The 17,381-nt window shown below is 38.0% G+C and overlaps 1 protein-coding gene across 1 annotated transcript; it reads right to left on the reverse strand.

Moving 5' to 3' along the window:
• Positions 1–3,274: 3,274 nt before the first annotated feature.
• LOC139976361 (uncharacterized) lies at positions 3,275–17,367 on the reverse strand. Its single transcript, XM_071985054.1, has 6 exons — positions 17,363–17,367; positions 16,187–16,421; positions 12,595–12,689; positions 10,008–10,139; positions 8,622–8,706; positions 3,275–5,432 (listed from the first exon to the last, which is right to left on the reverse strand). Exons 1-6 carry the CDS (start codon positions 17,365–17,367, stop codon positions 5,199–5,201), a joined length of 786 nt encoding a protein of 261 aa, XP_071841155.1. The 3' UTR covers positions 3,275–5,198.
• Between the last annotated feature and the right edge of the window lie 14 nt (positions 17,368–17,381).

The raw sequence follows: 17,381 nt of genomic DNA on the forward strand, positions 1-17,381 counted from the left end.
AATTAGCATGATTCCTATGCCTGATTTTCCATGTTGTTGTCATGTGAGCGTTCGTGTTTAAAGTGGAGGGTTTTGCAGTCACCATGGCAACAGATACCCCACAGATTGTATAGTTCATGCATGTAGTTAGCCCAACTACAATTTTGGAAAAATAGATTCTTTGCACAGAAATATAAAAAAAAAGAATGGAAACAAAAAAATTGGGAAGGTGAGGTGAGGTATAACTGCAAGGCTGTAAAATGATACAAAGTTCACAAAAAGTTAAAAATTGAGATAAAAAGTTGAATGTATATCCTGTATGGTAGTTAATTAGTGTTATGTAACCAAATTTGAATATTGATATAACGAAACCTAAAAATAGTTATCGGAAAGTGAATGATGACGGTCAGAAACGCTGTAAAGAAATTGCCATGGTATTAATCGTGACGTTGTATTTGTACGGCAAGATCACCCAGGTCGATCTGAAGTTTCTTTTTTTTTTTTTCCAGATAAGAGGTTCTGTTTTGTGAAGTGTTTGGTTGGTTTGAAGAGAAGACTTCTGATCGACTCTTAATCCCAGGCAGGGGAGTGACAGGGTCTTCTCTTTTTCAATATTGATAGTTTTCGGACAAAATTTACTGTTACCCTAACCTTTCTAAACTCGGTATTAATTTTCAATCAAAAATGGTGGGGCGGGGGGGGGGGTAATATCGTGATCCGCAAGAGGTGGAAAAATAAACAGGCATTCCTGAAATTCCTTTTCTTTCCGTGTTTATTTCTTGTCTGTCTCTCTCTCTTATTTCTAGTGTGTAGAAGAAAAAACAGAGAGTGATTTGAGAACTTGTCTGGTCCTTACAAATGGAACTGGAAGTTGACCTCGCTTAACATACCCACACATACATAATATAACAGGATGTTATGAATAATCTGACAGACTAGTTTGCCAACAAAATTGTTTTGACAAGACAGGATGATATTGCAGTCGATATGAAAGGTAGATATTTCTCAAAAATCGTTTTGCCCTTTGAAAGGCCTTGTAACTAAAGCAATAGGTCTACTACACCCTTTTAAGCCAATTGAAACATTCTGTAATGTGTTTTGTAATGCATAATACAACCCAGCCCACCCCCACCCTTTCCTCCCCAACTTTCAGTAGAACAATTTTGTCAAAACTTAGAACCTTATAAACCATAAAAAATCAAGATGACAAACAATGGTTTGATTTGACAGCTTTGAAATCACGTATCACTGGCAAGATGCGTCGAGCTCACTCGTACGACAAAGTCGATAAATGTGTATCTTTTCTGGTAGTTCGCGACACGCTGATTACGACTCTGATGTTTATTTTGGAATTGGGTGTTGTGTGGGGGCAAAAAACCTGATTTGATTTTTTCCCAAAACTGACCCAAAATCGGTTTCGCCCAAATGACGTAACATGGAGTAATCGATGCTCAGGAGCCCAAATCTGCAACTCCCAGGTCCATATCTGCTTCCGTTCGGGGGATACGTGGTCCCAAAGGACCCGCTAGAAATACGTGATCCCTATAAGTGCACAAATTGGAAAACCCCCTCTTTTCAGCCCCTCTTTTGTCCTCTCTGAAACACCCATCGACATTAAAATTAGACGTGGAGTAGAAGACACCCTTGTTTTTGTTATACACTAATTTCGTGTAATTATCTGACCGGGAAAGGCTTTTTGTCTATAGATTTCTATTTTTTTCATAAATCATAATTCAGTTCCCCCCCCCCCCCGCACGCCCCCACACAACACCCAATTACAAAATATACTTCAGATTCGTAATCAGCGTGTCGCGAACTACCAGAAAAGGTACACATTTATCGCCTTTGCGACAACAAGTTTTTTCACCTATAAAAACCGTAATGGGTACGTACCCCTTGCAGTTTTTGCCAAAACTGACCCATTTATTCATAAATGTCAAGATAAACCTCAAAATGACAAACAAAGGTTTGATTTGACTGCTTTGAAATCACGTATCACTGGCAAGATGCGTCGAGCGCTCTCTTATGAAACTTCTTTCGCTCAGTTATGCAACAGAACAATAGAACAAAAGAAAAACTTTTAGGGGCAACAAAAGATTTTAAACCTTTGTTCGTCGTAAAAGTTTTTCGGTCTTACTTTTGCAAGTTTGAGGTGCAAAAATTTGTTGTCGCAAAATCGACCAATGTGTATCTTTTCTGGTAGTTCGCGACACGCTGATTACGAATCTGAAGTTTATTTTGGAATTGGGTACCAAGAAGAGGTACTTTTTTAACTTTTCAGACAAAAAACCTATTTTTGGCGCAAATAAAAATTGCCAAAAATTGACCCCAAATCGATTTAGCCTCAGGATGCTCATTTCTTTTATACGTGATTTGACTGCTTTGAAATCACGTATCACTGGCAAAATGCGTCGAGCGTCCTCTTGCGGCCTCGTTTTTGGTCAGTTTTTAACTTCAGAGGAACAATAGGAGAGCGAAAAACTTTTAGGACGAACAAAGGTTTTGAAATCTTTTGTTCACCCTAAAAGTTTTTCGCTCTCCTATTGTTCCCCTGAAGTTGAAAACTGACCAAAAACGAGGCCGCAAGAGGGCGCTCGACGCATTTTAATCTTTTTTTTTTATCTTTTCCTTCCTGAAGTACAAGTATTAGATACGAGCACCCTTTTTCAACAGTCTCTGTGGCGCAGTGGTTAGCGCTCTGGACTGACAAATGCTCTATCATGAGTTCGGAACCCAGTAAGGACAGTTTTCCTTTTACTATTCTTATATCTCTTTCCTTCCATTATGAACCTTAAATATTAGAAACGAGCATTATTTCTCAACAGTTGCTGTGGCGCAGTGGTTAGTGCTCTGGACTAAGAGAGACAGACATCACACTGTCATGAGTTCAAAACCCAACCAGAGTCTTTTAGTTTTCTGTTCTTTGGAGCAGGTGGAAGTATAAAGGTAAAAAACGAAGGTTACTTTATTGGGAACCAAAATGGTGTGATCGGTTGTTCCATCTGCAATGATACTGAGCAGCATGGGTTCAAGCCCCGGTTGGGCCGGTGAATTCTGTAAAAGGAACTCGTCGGTACCCCCTCCCCCCGACAAGGCTCCCAAGCGGCACCCGAGTTGGCTGCCCCCCCCTCCCTGACAAGGTTTCCAAGCGGGTGAGGCGAGTAGGAAACCACCCCCTCCCTGACAAGGTTCAGTGGAGGTGTATATATTTTACAAACAACCAGATCTTTAAATATTGGAAATACACCCTAAGGTAGCTGATAGACAAAAAAAGTAGGCATCACAAGGTCCCTGGTTCAATTTCAACTCATGCTCTTCTTTTTTATTCTTCCAGTGAAAGCACAAGTTAAAAAAAACTCACCATACATTTTTCACATTTTCTCAGTTTGCAGCTTACAAGTAAAAAACAACCAAACCTTGCAAATAAACAAACTGTGTCCACTTAGTGACAACAAAATATTGCATCTATATCAAACCCCCCAAAGAGAGGAGTTTAAGCATTCTCTAGACAGGGGGCAAAGAATTGTGATTTTCTTGCCGTATAATTTGCACAAAATCCCACTTGACTATCTGACTGATGTAGAGTCAAGTGAGTTAACATTTGTTCAAGAATTAAGTGAGAACCAGAAATGATCAGACAATTCAAACTCCCTAGACCACAAAACATGTACTAACTCACTCTTTGGACAGTCACTGATAACGTTTTTACAGTACATAAGTTTTATGGCCAAAAATGGATTAAAATCCAGAAAGAACAGTCTTCCTTTTATGTGAAATATAGACCCATAGATGTTGAATATGTATGAGCATGGACATTACCTTTTACCTTTTTTGAGTTAGCAAATCAGCTCTGCCACCAACCTACCCCTTCAATACACTGAAATATTTTCAAAACCAAAGCCATCTAGTATATATAGACTACACAGAAGAATGCAACTTTTCAGACAGCCTGTTTACCCCCTTTGGACTCAACTAGTGACAATTACTGCCAGGAATCACTTAAGGTGTGTTTTAAGATCATCAAACACATGATTACCACTTCTGAAGCAGATATCATTTACCTGATTGACTGTTTTATGCATTTTTCAAGGTTACTTCAGACCTATCTGTAATTTGGGCCACTTCACAAACTAAAACTGAAGTTGACCAAATTATGTTCACCAAAAGGAAATGATTGCAATGTCAGTGGGGGCACCATCATACCAGGTGTGCGATTCATCCGACCTATTTTTTGGAGTTATCAAGGTGGTCAGAATTTGACCCTAAGTGACCTATGACCTCTTCATAGAACATTCAGTTCTTGTACATTTCTGAGCATGAGGATAATCGCAGCTTTGATTTTGAAGCTATGTCGACAAGGATTTCAGGCTTTTGGCAGCTGATGACTCCAAGTTACATTTGACCTCAAAGTGTAATGCTAAGTGAGGGGGACCTACCATCTAACTATGACACTCTACCGATGCTAAAGATGTTCACTAAACTCGACTATGAGGTTTTTGTATTTTGGCCGCTGATGACCTCAATTGACCTTGACTCCGCTAAATAACTGGAGCAGCCAAAGAATTCAGTGCTGTAAATTTACATCCTAATTTTCATGAAATTCATGCAAGATATGCTTGGTGAGTCATCCCATTTACAAGTTGGAACATCACATAAACATACGTTTACCTGCGTACATACACCCTTAGCTTCCTTTTTGCACTTTGGCTAGGAATCAATCGAAGATTCCTGGCATAGGATACTTAAAAATTCCTCTCTTCTGAATTTACAGACTCTTTAGGCATTAGATTATCGTTTAGCATCATCACATGACCATCCTTAACGAAAAACCTTTCATAATTTCCATCTGTTAATCTGAGGAAATTTTCAACAAGATACCCCTGAGAATAGCACTTTGAAAACATGCAAGAGAGAAAAAAACACCAGTATTTTTAGGTGCAGGGCAGAGATGGTCTTATGGTATTGCAGAAGTATTCAAGACTATGCATGAAATATAGATAGATTTCTGCAGAAAAAAGTGTTTTAAGTACAGCTTTCATAACAGTATTCTCCATTTTATCTGTTGCTATTTCAAGGGAAAAAAACTGCATATCCTTAGTGCTTCAATATTTACACACATGGTCATACAAAAAAAAAAGTAAAAAAGCTTACATATATATATTTATATATATATATATAAAATGTATATATATCTTTTAAGAAGCTGCAATATCGGTGGCTCAAAAAGTTTGTGATCCTGAAAGTCCGAGACTGGCAGGACTATCTGGTAGCTGGATCGAATCACTTTCCGATTCTTCTTCAACTTTAGTCCTATTTCTAATCCTTTTGGAGGAAACTTCCATCGGCTTGTCTCTTTGGATTGATGAAGCGTTCCGCACGTCGCTACCAGAATTGGAACGAAGTCTTCTGGAGGTCTCTCGGGAGCTGTTCCATGGTGGAAACCATAGGTGGTTCTGTCCATAGAAGAGTATGAAAGAAAATTACTAGATAGGAATACACAAGCCATTTAGACGAAAGTACTGTACTCTGCATAAAGTGTAGATCATGCATGTTACATTTAAGGACTCGAATGAGTCAACGATAGCCAATAATTTTAATAATAATAATAATTTTATTATAAAATGTGAAAAAAAATTTAAAAAAGGAATATACTACAACATGAAGGCCAAAAGTATTTGAGTTGCAATAGAATTACAAGCTATATTACAATGGGAAGACATGAAGGAAAACTTCATAAAAAAATGACTTTAGGAACAAACTTCAGTTAATTTGTTTTGAACCGTTGCAAAACGTGCTATCAGGCCAGGTTGGATTTTTATGCCACTTTTAATTTTTGAGGGTACAACCCTTTAATTTGCCGAGGTTCATCAGTTTAGAGTGACAAGACTATTTAGTCTAATACTTTAACCATTTAGCTCAGTTCCTCAGATCCAACACAAAATCACAAAAAGAGTTTTACCTGTCTCAAATGACATGTTTACAGTGGTAGTACAAATTTGTCAACTTTTGGATAGATGGTGTTTAATTTTTATTCCATGGGTGCAAGGGTGTTGTTGTTTTAATATCAAGTTTAAGGAACATGCTTTGGTTGAGTGAGTTATTAGAATGTAAAGCAATGGGTTAACATTAACATTAAAGCCTGTACTAGAAGAGCTGATAACATCATGAAGTTAGCCTTTAAAGGAATAAACCGAAGGTTTAGCATATTTTAACGGTGAATAGCTTGGAACTGGATCAGCAGTGTATGAGTGTAAAATCTCAAATTAACCTTGTTCTGGTGGACTACGACATTATTGTGTCTAAAATTCAGCCTACATTTGTCATTTAGGTAGATACTGAAGAAGTGACGGATATGAAGTCATGCTGTCGAGGAAGGAAACTTTCTTTTACAATTTTATTAATTCTTATTCTCATTTCATTATCTGACAATAACACGGACGGAGAAATGTACTACATCTCAAACCAACCCATAATCAGAAAGCAAAGCCAGAATATTAAACTGGAGGGTGGAGTGGAGGCAGTAAGTAAGTGTTTACTATTTTTAATACATATGCTGAAAGTTTCTCCATTTTGTTTATCATTATATTGAGGATAACACTAGAGTTTCTGTTAATGGAAAGAAAATGCCCAATATCTTTGCACTTGTGTAGCAAGTCAGTCAATTTCATAGCAAGATTCTCTCAGGTAAATGAAGCAACAGAGGTTCGGAGAGGGTTTAGTGTTACTGGATATGTGTTTTGGTGGGGTTACAGACAAAATCTAAGAGATGGGGAATCTAGGTCCCACCCCTGGCTGCATCCAAAACAGCAAAATACTAAGTAACTGGGTGTTTATTTACAAATAAATTACAGGTCTTTAATTGAGATGGAGAACAACACACAATAACTGCAATGTCCCTAAATATTCCACCAAGACCCACCCCCCTCTCCCATCCTCCCCAACCAGTTATCTCCTAGTCTCTTCATGTGTAGGGTTTCCGCAAAGATCTGACCCGACCCAACGTTAATATTGTTACACCCTTTTCAAGATTTTGCTCCAAATATATTTATATTTATGTCTCTGGGATTATAGGAAAAAAATTATCACTGCACAGAACAAAGCCTTATTTGTCAAAACAAACGTGACACAATGCACATACAATTTAAGGGAAACCCCCCCCCCCCAAAAAAAAATAATCATGCACAGTTACATATGGCAAAACTAATGGCAGGTATAATATTGTTTCCAATACACTAGTAACTGGACAGCTACTTTCATGATGGGTAAAAAGAGCAATTTGCTTTGCGTTAATACTTATTCAGTTCTAGGAAAAAGGGAAAGAGCTTGTTATCCTTACAATATTCACCAAATGTACTTTACACTGAATCTGAGGACAAGGAAATAAACTTGATGTATTCTTTAACGTTCAGAAAATTCCACTCTCCTCAACTCTGTTGTACTCCATCCCCTTCAGTAAGACTGAATATTACTAAGTGATATTTCATCACGGTTAGGAATACTTCTTTCCGAGGGTGGGGTGGGGTTGGCGGGAGCATAAAATTTAACAACTGCACTCATTCAATACAAAAACTTGGTATCAATTCCATTTAAGTTAGGTAACATCTTCGCTTGCGAACTACCATAAATAGAACATTTTAAACGAATTTAAACTTCCCTAATTTATGCTTGACACTCCTGCTGCACGTGCTCGGGTTCATTTAGCAGCGAAGTAAATCTTTGAACGCAAGACAGACTCATTGGTTAGTTTTGAAAAACATTCGAACTTTCTTCGCACATGACCATATGTGTGACCAGCTCACAAACAATAGTCCTACAACCCATTGTCTCCAGCATACTGCTACCAATAATTTATACAATGCGAGCATCATATCCATCTTGTACTCTCAACGTAACAAACCCAAAAGGAAGAAACTTGAAAATGTACCTGGCTCTTCCTCCTTCTGTACGGCTTTATGAGATTGAACGACCCTTTGACCTAGCATCTTGATCTCTGCTACCAGTGTCTTCACGGAATCCTCTGATTTTACTATGCTGTCCTTCAACGTCTAAGCAGAAAGATGGATTAATAATCAATCACGCAAAGATGGATTAGTATTCAATCACGCAAAGATGCATAAATAATCATCATTGCTTACAGATTTCTCTTTTGTTATATAACCCACAGGGGAAATGAATTCCACCCCAGCAAGATGGGGAATATTTTCACTTTCATTAAATGACTAGTTAACTTTTTCCCCATAAGGTCTGTTCATACCACCATCTCTTATGCTATTGTTGCGTTACAGGAGCAGACGCCACTTACTCTCTTCATTGGGATCTGGGTAGGAGTTGAAATTCAAGCTCCAAGGAATGAGCTGGAGCTTGTGGATAAAACACCAAATGTTTCATCCCCTACAGCAGTGGGTAGTTTCACTCAACATTCTATTAAACACGAAATGTAGTGTAAGCAATGAAACTTGAAATTTTCAATAGGTTACATGATGCTGCATGTTAGTCGCAATGTAACCTTGCATCTAATGATACTAAACACCAACAATGTTAGGACAGCCCTTGAACAAAGCAATTAAACTTACATTAAACTAATGAAACTATACTCAAATTGACTTTGAATGATCCATTAATTAATAGGTTTGTCATCTCACCTTCATTCTGTCATGGATTGCTTCATTAGTCATCTTAATTCCCTGCACACCTTGAAGGTAGCCATCTTTATCAATCATATCTTTCCTGTCAAGAAAAACAGAAAAGAATGGAACTTGCCTACTAAACTTCCTTGTAATGGGATCTTAGCATCTATTACGATTAAAACATAAGACAAGATGGCAATCCATGGCATCTTATCTCTCCTATGATGGAATGGATCTACTATGAACTTTGACCTTGACCCTTAAGTTCTAATTTAAAATTTGTCCAATTATAGTCTACATATTTTGTGGTTTAATGACTTTTTCCAACATACTGACAAGCAGAAAATGGCTACAGTTTCTGGGTATTTGACCTTTCACCTATGACATTTATACCAATCACTCAAGATCAAGTTTACAGTACATGGTCAGGCACCTACCCACCAAGTTTGAACCTGATCGGACTTACAGTCTAGGAGACACGACACACTCTTTTGCACAATTTAGACTAATTTTAACTTTAACTCAATTGACCCGTTAACTACAAGCCTAAACAGCTAAATCTGTCTTGTTTTAAACTTTGTCTCTTCATTCTCTACATATAATGTGGTTTAATGCCTTTATCCAACAAGTTGGCATGCAGAAAATGGCTAAAAACCAATTTTAGATTTCTTGACCTTCGACCTCTTTAACGTCATCAATCACACAAGCATGAGTTAACATGGTCAGGCTCCCACCCACCAAGCTTGAACTCGACAGGACTTGGGGTCTAGGAGGAGTTTGCGACATACTTAATTTTGCTCACTCACTATCAAACATACACACATCCACCCACCTGCCCACCCACCCACGAACACTTACTCACTCACTCACATTTCTGATGTGGGATGAAGTACAATATCTCATCTCCCTATACATTACATGAAATGAGGTGAGACCAAAACAAACTCAACACAAAGTCACAAACAGTTCTGCTTTACAGCAAGAAATAGAAAGTGGCGTACTTTAAAATGCACCGTGCAGTTTTCAGTACAGTCAACTGTTTAGAGTGTAAATTTAAAGATCATATCGTTACTAGCAGCTTATTTTAGCTGCCCACCCCTCCTCCACTCACCCCCACCCCAAATCGACTTCTATTTACCTCCCCAATCCTTTACAACTTGAGATAGTTTAAAATGTTGTTTCTAAGACACAGCGTTACCTTTCAACAAGTTACATTTATGGTAAGTAAACATTCGGTTTGGGAATATCCAATAACTTGTCTCAATAAAGTACATTGCATTTACTTTTCCCGGTCAGTTTCTTATTTTTGAATTGTTTTACAAAAGAATAACACATAGATAATATGTTGCCAGCTGACAAAACCTTGCTTAAAATAAAACATGTTTAGAGAGTGAAACTTACTTATGACTGGTTAAAATGTCCCTGTAACTATCGCTACCACTGGACTCCGTGTTCAGAGATGAGCCATGCTTTTCCTCGGACTGAGCCGTATCTCCTAAATTTTCTATAGGGACCTTTTGTGGGGAGAATAAACTGCAGCGCAAGATGAAAGAAAAGAGAACCAACAATGGAGACAGACAGAGGGTGAAAGAAGAAAATCAAAACACACTCAATGAACGTAAGAATATGTACGTCAGGAAGCAGGTCGATGGCAAAATACCTCTTGCGGTAATGAGCTTAAATATCATCCATCACTGATAGCAAAAACTGTGGTATGCCTTTTAACCCTTTCAATGCCTTAGGTGCCCTCTTGGTCATCCTACAACTTTATCATCAAAGTCAGGGCTCTAAGATTGTCCAAAACTCCAGCGAAATTTGCGCCAAGAGCTGGTAAATATTGAGCAGCTGCAGGAAATGTTAAGGTTTTGATGTACAGTTTTAAAAAAACCACTGAAAGAAAAGTTGCTCTTAAAATTCTGTCAATTCTACATGTTTTTTCTCACTCTGGAAACCATGCCCCTTGGTGTCTTTTCACAAGTGTATGTAAATAGCCTGGTTTTCCTACTAAAACTACAAAGTTGCCGTAGTGCCCCTGCTATCTCAATGAAAATCAAAGACAATTTCTAATTCTCTCCCTCGAAATAGTGGTTGTGCCCCTCCGGATTCTTAATGAGAGTACATTAATAAACTGGGTACTTAGGTAAAAACTGCAATTGCTGATTTAAGGCACCAAACTGCATTAAATAAAAGCTTTCAATATATAAATATCTCTGCAAACTACTGCTACTGCTATTTCTGCCACATACAGTAGCCGGATAGATTTATAACAATCGAGAAAAAACATCGAGTTATAAAATAAAAAAATACCACCTTTGTTGTTCTACTCCACCTTTTGACCTTTTGGCATCAAGTCGAATTCCCATGTTGACATTAAAAAAAGATGCCTCCCAATAATAAAGTTGGTGTGATTGCCATCAGAAATGTTTGAAAGGATAATTTATAATCAATATGGGGAGTTTACAAGCCACAGCAGTGCAAAGTTTTGGTATTTTGTGGTTTAATCATTAAGTGTATTAAAACCATAAAATGAGCAACCATTTCTTGTGAGATAACGTGTGGCGTTTGCAGAAACATATGTACCAAAAAATATCAGGTTTTTTTTACTCATTAAGTAAGATACAGAAAGTGCTTAGTATTATTATAATAATATTATTATTATTATTATTAAAGTTATCACTTTGACGTCTGCATGACTAGCAATACATATTTCAATGTTCAATTTGGAATATTTTACTCACATTCACAACATATCAGCCAGCGACATAGCCAGGAATTTGAAAGGGGGGAGCACTTTTTGAGATTGATAAGGGGGTCCTTTATTTGTAACATTTAGCATAATACTTCATGAACTATGGGTTGTGAACTGTCATAAGTATGGTAAGTATCTCCTGAATTAACAGCTGCATTTATCATTCTCCAAGCTATTTCATGTATACAATTTGAAGCTGTGATAAAAATCACCACCAGTTCCATGCTTTAGTTGGTGCAGTATCAATTATGTTCATATTTCTGTAAAAGGTTCTTAGCGGGGACCTTAACACAGATAACCTTGTAATGATTTTGATCAGCATCACAACTGCTGATTTAATACTCTCACTTGTATGTACTGAATGTTCCCTTGCATCATTCAATAAGTAACATTAGGAGTGCAATGCAAATGTCAGAATGTAACATTACACAGGGTCAAGCTACAAAACTACATAAGCATTCACTTAAAGGACTAGATACAGTAGATGTGCCAGCCATACTGACTATAATGTTCAAAGGGAAGTAGATTAAAATTGACACAGGTAAAATCACAGTGTTAAATCCAAATCTTCCAATTGATCTTTGCAGATCAACAGAAATAATATATTTTTTGAGAGAACTTGCCCATTCCATTATACATATGCAGGATGATCCCCACCTCTCTCACCCCCACCTCCCTCACCCCCCCCTCCCCCTAAAAAAAAGACAGGAAAAGTTCATTCCATATTTAGGATGAAGAAATAATTTTGGGAGATTCTGACAAACTGATTTACAAAGTCAGGTGCTCTCCCATGAAAAGGTACAGGTACTATTTCCTTTAAAGTTTCCTCTAATAAGAAGGCAGTATACTTACTGTGAATTATTGGTGCAAAATGGGCAAGGAAAAGGAACAAACAATAGTGAACCAGACTTGCACAGTCAATCCACAGGAAGTATCTGTCGCAATCAGCTTTTGAGCTTCCAATCTAGATATATCATGCTTAAATGGTGGATATTACAAAGACATATACATACACATGAATCAAGATAACAGCACTGGTTTATAATTTCATCTGAAATGATTTTCCTTTTAATTCTCTCTTCATGAAAATATCAGTCATAGCAGTCGGTTAAAAGAGATGGGCAAAGTCTGGATGTACAAATCAATAAAATAAATCAGCAAACTACGTTACTTGCTGCCTCTTTAACCATGACATTTACTTCAAGTACTGTTAATTGTTTACTATTGACTATGGCCTACCCTGATTCTCCTTCCCTCTGTAACTGTTTACGATTCTTGTGCTTTTGGTAGTCAATAGTAACAACAGGGTTTCTGGCCTTGTCAATGGAGGAGGGCTGTTTGAAAATAAGGGAGAATAATTAATAGGTTAGGAGAAAGCCAGCTTTGTGAATCATTGCATAATAAAACCAGAACAAAATACCATCAATATAAAGTTTTGATGACAGTTTCACTGCATTTGAGTATTGATCAACTTCAACGAAAGCAAAAGCAATAGAAAACAGTTACTCAAATGTCTTACAAAAGATTTCAGCTCAGTTGACTTTACTGTCATCCATGATGTTTTAACAGGTGTTGGCAACAGAGTTAAGGAAAACTTGGGTCAAAGGCTCCAAACTTTTTGAATTGTCTAAAGAGCCACAATATAAAAAATGGAAACATTTTTTTTCCCTTTTTGATTCCTTGCCAGAGGCAAAAGGACTCTATGTGATGGTGTGTGGACACTTGGGCTTGTAAACAGGATATCTCAAAGAGGTGTGATGGTGTGTGGACACTTGGGCTTGTAAACAGGATATCTCAAACAGGTGTGATGGTGTGTGGACACTTGGGCTTGTAAACAGGATATCTCAAAGAGGTGTGATGGTGTGTGGACACTTTGGCTTGTAAACAGGATATCTCAAAGAGGTGTGATGATGTGTAGACACTTAGACAAACACATAACTCACATAAGTTTAAGCATGATACCGAGATGTGAATTGGATGGATGAATTAAGTTTAATAACAGTATAACTGAAAGCAATGGTGTCACTGGGGTTTAAATGTTGTGAGATAAACTAGTTCTGACATTGCTTTAGTAAATGACAATGCCCTTTAGATATATCCTAAACATCTACCTGAACCGTGTGTAGTAGTGCACGTTATGGATGAGGCGTTGATCAAGAGCAACTTCCCGTAGTGTTAGATGTGCGGGAGACCCCTCCTGTATTTTTTTGACTCACAGTTCTCTCCCAAAGGATCATGTTCACTCTTGGCTGTGCCACCTCTTACTCCAAAATTCCACTGATGTCTGTCTACCAAATGATGTAAAAGACCTGTCCAACGTGCCTAATTGATAGGGTAATATGACTTTAATGGAAAAATGTGTTAGTTTATGTGACATTTATTCACAGAATCCTTATGATACCACTGTTTGGTTGAAAGATGGGCATCAAAAGGACACAGTGTTACACAGTATGTAAGGCTATTTTCAGATTCCTGCATATGTGTTAGGTGTGCACAGGAGTTCAATGATAGATGTGAGGTAATCATGTGAGATATCAATAACTATGCTTGCAAACTCATGGAATTGATACAGATGCTGTTTAATAGGTGTAGGTTCAAGGGATGCTGTTTAATAGGTGTAGGTTCAAGGGATGCTGTTTAATAGGTGTAGGTTCAAGGGATGCTGTTTAATAGGTGTAGGTTCAAGGGATGCTGTTTAATAGGTGTAGGTTCAAAGGATGCTGTTTAATAGGTGTAGGTTCAAGGGATGCTGTTTAATAGGTGTAGTTCAAGGGATGCTGTTTAATAGGTGTAGGTTCGAGGGATGCTGTTTAATAGGTGTAGGTTCGAGGGATGCTGTTTAATAGGTGTAGGTTCAAGGGATGCTGTTTAATAGGTGTAGGTTCAAGGGATGCTGTTTAATAGGTGTAGGTTCAAGGGATGCTGTTTAATAGGTGTAGGTTCAAGGGATGCTGTTTAATAGGTGTAGGTTCAAGGGATGCTGTTTAATAGGTGTAAGTTCAAGGGATGCTGTTTAATAGGTGTAGGTTCAAGGGATGCTGTTTAATAGGTGTAGGTTCAAGGGATGCTGTTTGATAGGTGTAAGTTCAAGGGATGCTGTTTAATAGGTGTAGGTTCAAGGGATGCTGTTTAATAGGTGTAGGTTCAAGGGATGCTGTTTAATAGGTGTAGGTTCAAGCGGGCAATACGATTATGACTGACCTTGCATTGGTAACATAGATTTCTTCAAATGGGTTCAGTCCGATCTATCCCTTTCATAGACATTGCAGATTACATATTCAAATTACCTTGGGATAAACACAAGCAGTGCAACATAAATCTATCAAGTGGTCAAGGTTGTAAATGGGGCACATTTTTGACAATCTAAAGGAGAACATCAACTTTGAAAGCATTCTTATTTACATTCATTTACTATGATAGCCCCCAGCCCCTTTTAATACTCTTACCAAGAAATGTAATCTGTCACCCTGTGCCAGCTTGGAGCAGTACCAAAAGTGATTAGTTATGTTTCCAATCCAAGCACTCAGTGGTAGATTTGCAGCTTTTCTGGAAGCCTCTGCAATTTTCTTCCCAACGTTGTTTGCTCCATGCCAAACACCAAAAGAGTGTAAAATTTCTGGTTCAGCAATGAAAAAGGGGTTCACAGGTTGAAAATGATGTGGTTTTTGCTGGTGGCAATATAGGTGAGGTCTCTTTGAATTTCAGTTACTGTTGACCATTTGTCAAAGCTATTAAAGCCCCAAGTTTCATTAAAGATTCATTTTCTATAACAAACGTATGCAATCTAATCAAGATGCGAGGTTACTAGGCCATTCACAAGTGATTTGGTTGCATCGTCAGTTAAATAACGCCTTATGTGACCGATATTTCAAGGACTCGCGTATCCAAACCTACAAACACTGTTAACTTGTTGGGGCATGTTCAATGTTCAGATGAGAGTCAAACATTACATCAAGATTTCTTACCGTTGGTGTTGGTGTGATAACAGAATCGCCAATATTTAATGAAATGTCATGTAGCTTATTATTGTGCATTCAATTCTCGATATCAGCTAAGCATTCGGATACTACATTCATTGCTTCCTTCTGTGCATCCTCATCGTTAGGTTTAAACCACACATACAACTGTGTGTCGTCAGCATAAAAGTGGTAGTTTAATCGGTGACGTCGAATAAGATCGCCCAACTGTGCTGTTTACATGCTGTACATCTTAGGACCTAAAACTGAACCTTGAGGCACGCCTTGCTTCAAGATGACACGTTCAGAATGATGATCACCGGTGGTCACAACTTGTCTGCGATCGCAGAGGTATGATGACATCCAGGACAAGGCATCTCCAGTAACACCAAATGTGTTCTCGAAACGTTGCAGTATGGTTTTGTGATCGAGAGTGTCAAAGGCTGCCGATAAATCGGGCATAATTAACGCAGTTACATATCCTTTGTCCAGGGATGATAAGAGGTTGCTCTTTACTGAGAATTATTTCATAGTTTGTTTGGCGCTATATAAAAATTATGTATTATTATTACTTTAAGTAGTGCAGTCTCTGTTGAATCTCTTCACACAGGCTTCTACCCAGGGCTCTGAAGGAGCGACATGAAGTACTGCGACAAGCTTCTTCAGCCCATGATCTAGGGTGGCCATCTCTGATTTTATGGGATCTATGTATTTCACAATAAAACCATTGTTCAAACATCTGTTCTGTACTTTGTGGTTAGAACCAGAAGGAAGCCGATATAACAGCATTCTTTGCCACATTTCCATAGTAATGTGTATTGTAGAATGAAAAGACATAAACACAATAAACATATAAATATCATTGCACTACCTACCCAATAGACTGTCACAGCAGTCACTACAGTCTTGTTTGTGATCCTTACTGGTGATGTGCACAATTTTTTTTTAAACAAATTGGTACAGGGATGGCTCTCAACAGCTGCTGAATGCTCCCCAGGTAAGTTATGAAGGTTGTGTCTTCTTGAAACAGCATCAGCATCAAAACTGGTGTCCTCATCTCCTTCTGTTGCATCACTATAACTTTCTTCATCATCCTGGCCTGAGGTGCACCTTCAGCCTGATGGCTTAGTATGAAAAGCAGAAGTTGTTGTTACAACACTCACTAAATGTAATTGAATATCAGCTCTTCATCTTTCAAGCTTCAAATGACCTTTGATCTCCACCACTGTACTCAATGGGGTGCCCCTACATACTAAATACAAATTCAGTCCAAGCTGCTCTCCTTGAGATATTGTGATTGTAAAGTAGGTGTCACAAACACACGCACACAAGCCAACATGACTGCAACAGTTCATTGAGACAAAGGTTACTAGTTTCAAAAAATTTTATGAGACTTGCATATGAATCATCGTCAGGCTCCATGATATCAATATAATCTGACATATATCTAGCATTAAATGAACCAATTAAGACAAACATGACAATTTTAGTAACTATTCACTTATAGACAAAGGTTTTTGCTTTTACAACAGTTAAATGGGTCTCCAAAATTCCATCTGAAATATTCTTTAAAATAAGTTTGTAACATTGGGGTCTTGCTAGATTTGTGAAATGGCCTACATTTCTCTTTCTTAGTCATATAACCATATGTTAGTTCATCTGTTACTGATCATAATGGACCAATAGAAATCAAAAAATCTTCTCCTTTAGGGGGGGGGGAGGAAAGGGTGGAGGGGGAGGAGAGGGGTAGATGGGAGGAAAGGGGGGTAGCTGGCATAGACTTTTTGCATGGCTTCAGCTAGGAAATGTTGTGAATTATTTCTGTGTGAAAGTAAATATTCTGGAAGGAGATCTGGAAAATGTGATATGTTTGTATAAAAATCAGCATTCCGTACAAACTTGAGTAGATTTGACCCCCCCCCCATCCCGGCCCCACCCAAATACTCCTACCATATCTTTTGTAGGTGTACTTAATGGACATGATTAGCCATTCAATATTTTAGTTAGCCACACCCTGCACTATGATTAAGAATCACATAAGTGTCAGTCACCTCATGACTTTATCATGCA

Source organism: Apostichopus japonicus, chromosome 11 (assembly GCF_037975245.1).
Source record: "Apostichopus japonicus isolate 1M-3 chromosome 11, ASM3797524v1, whole genome shotgun sequence".
Taxonomy (NCBI): Eukaryota; Metazoa; Echinodermata; class Holothuroidea; order Aspidochirotida; family Stichopodidae; genus Apostichopus; species Apostichopus japonicus.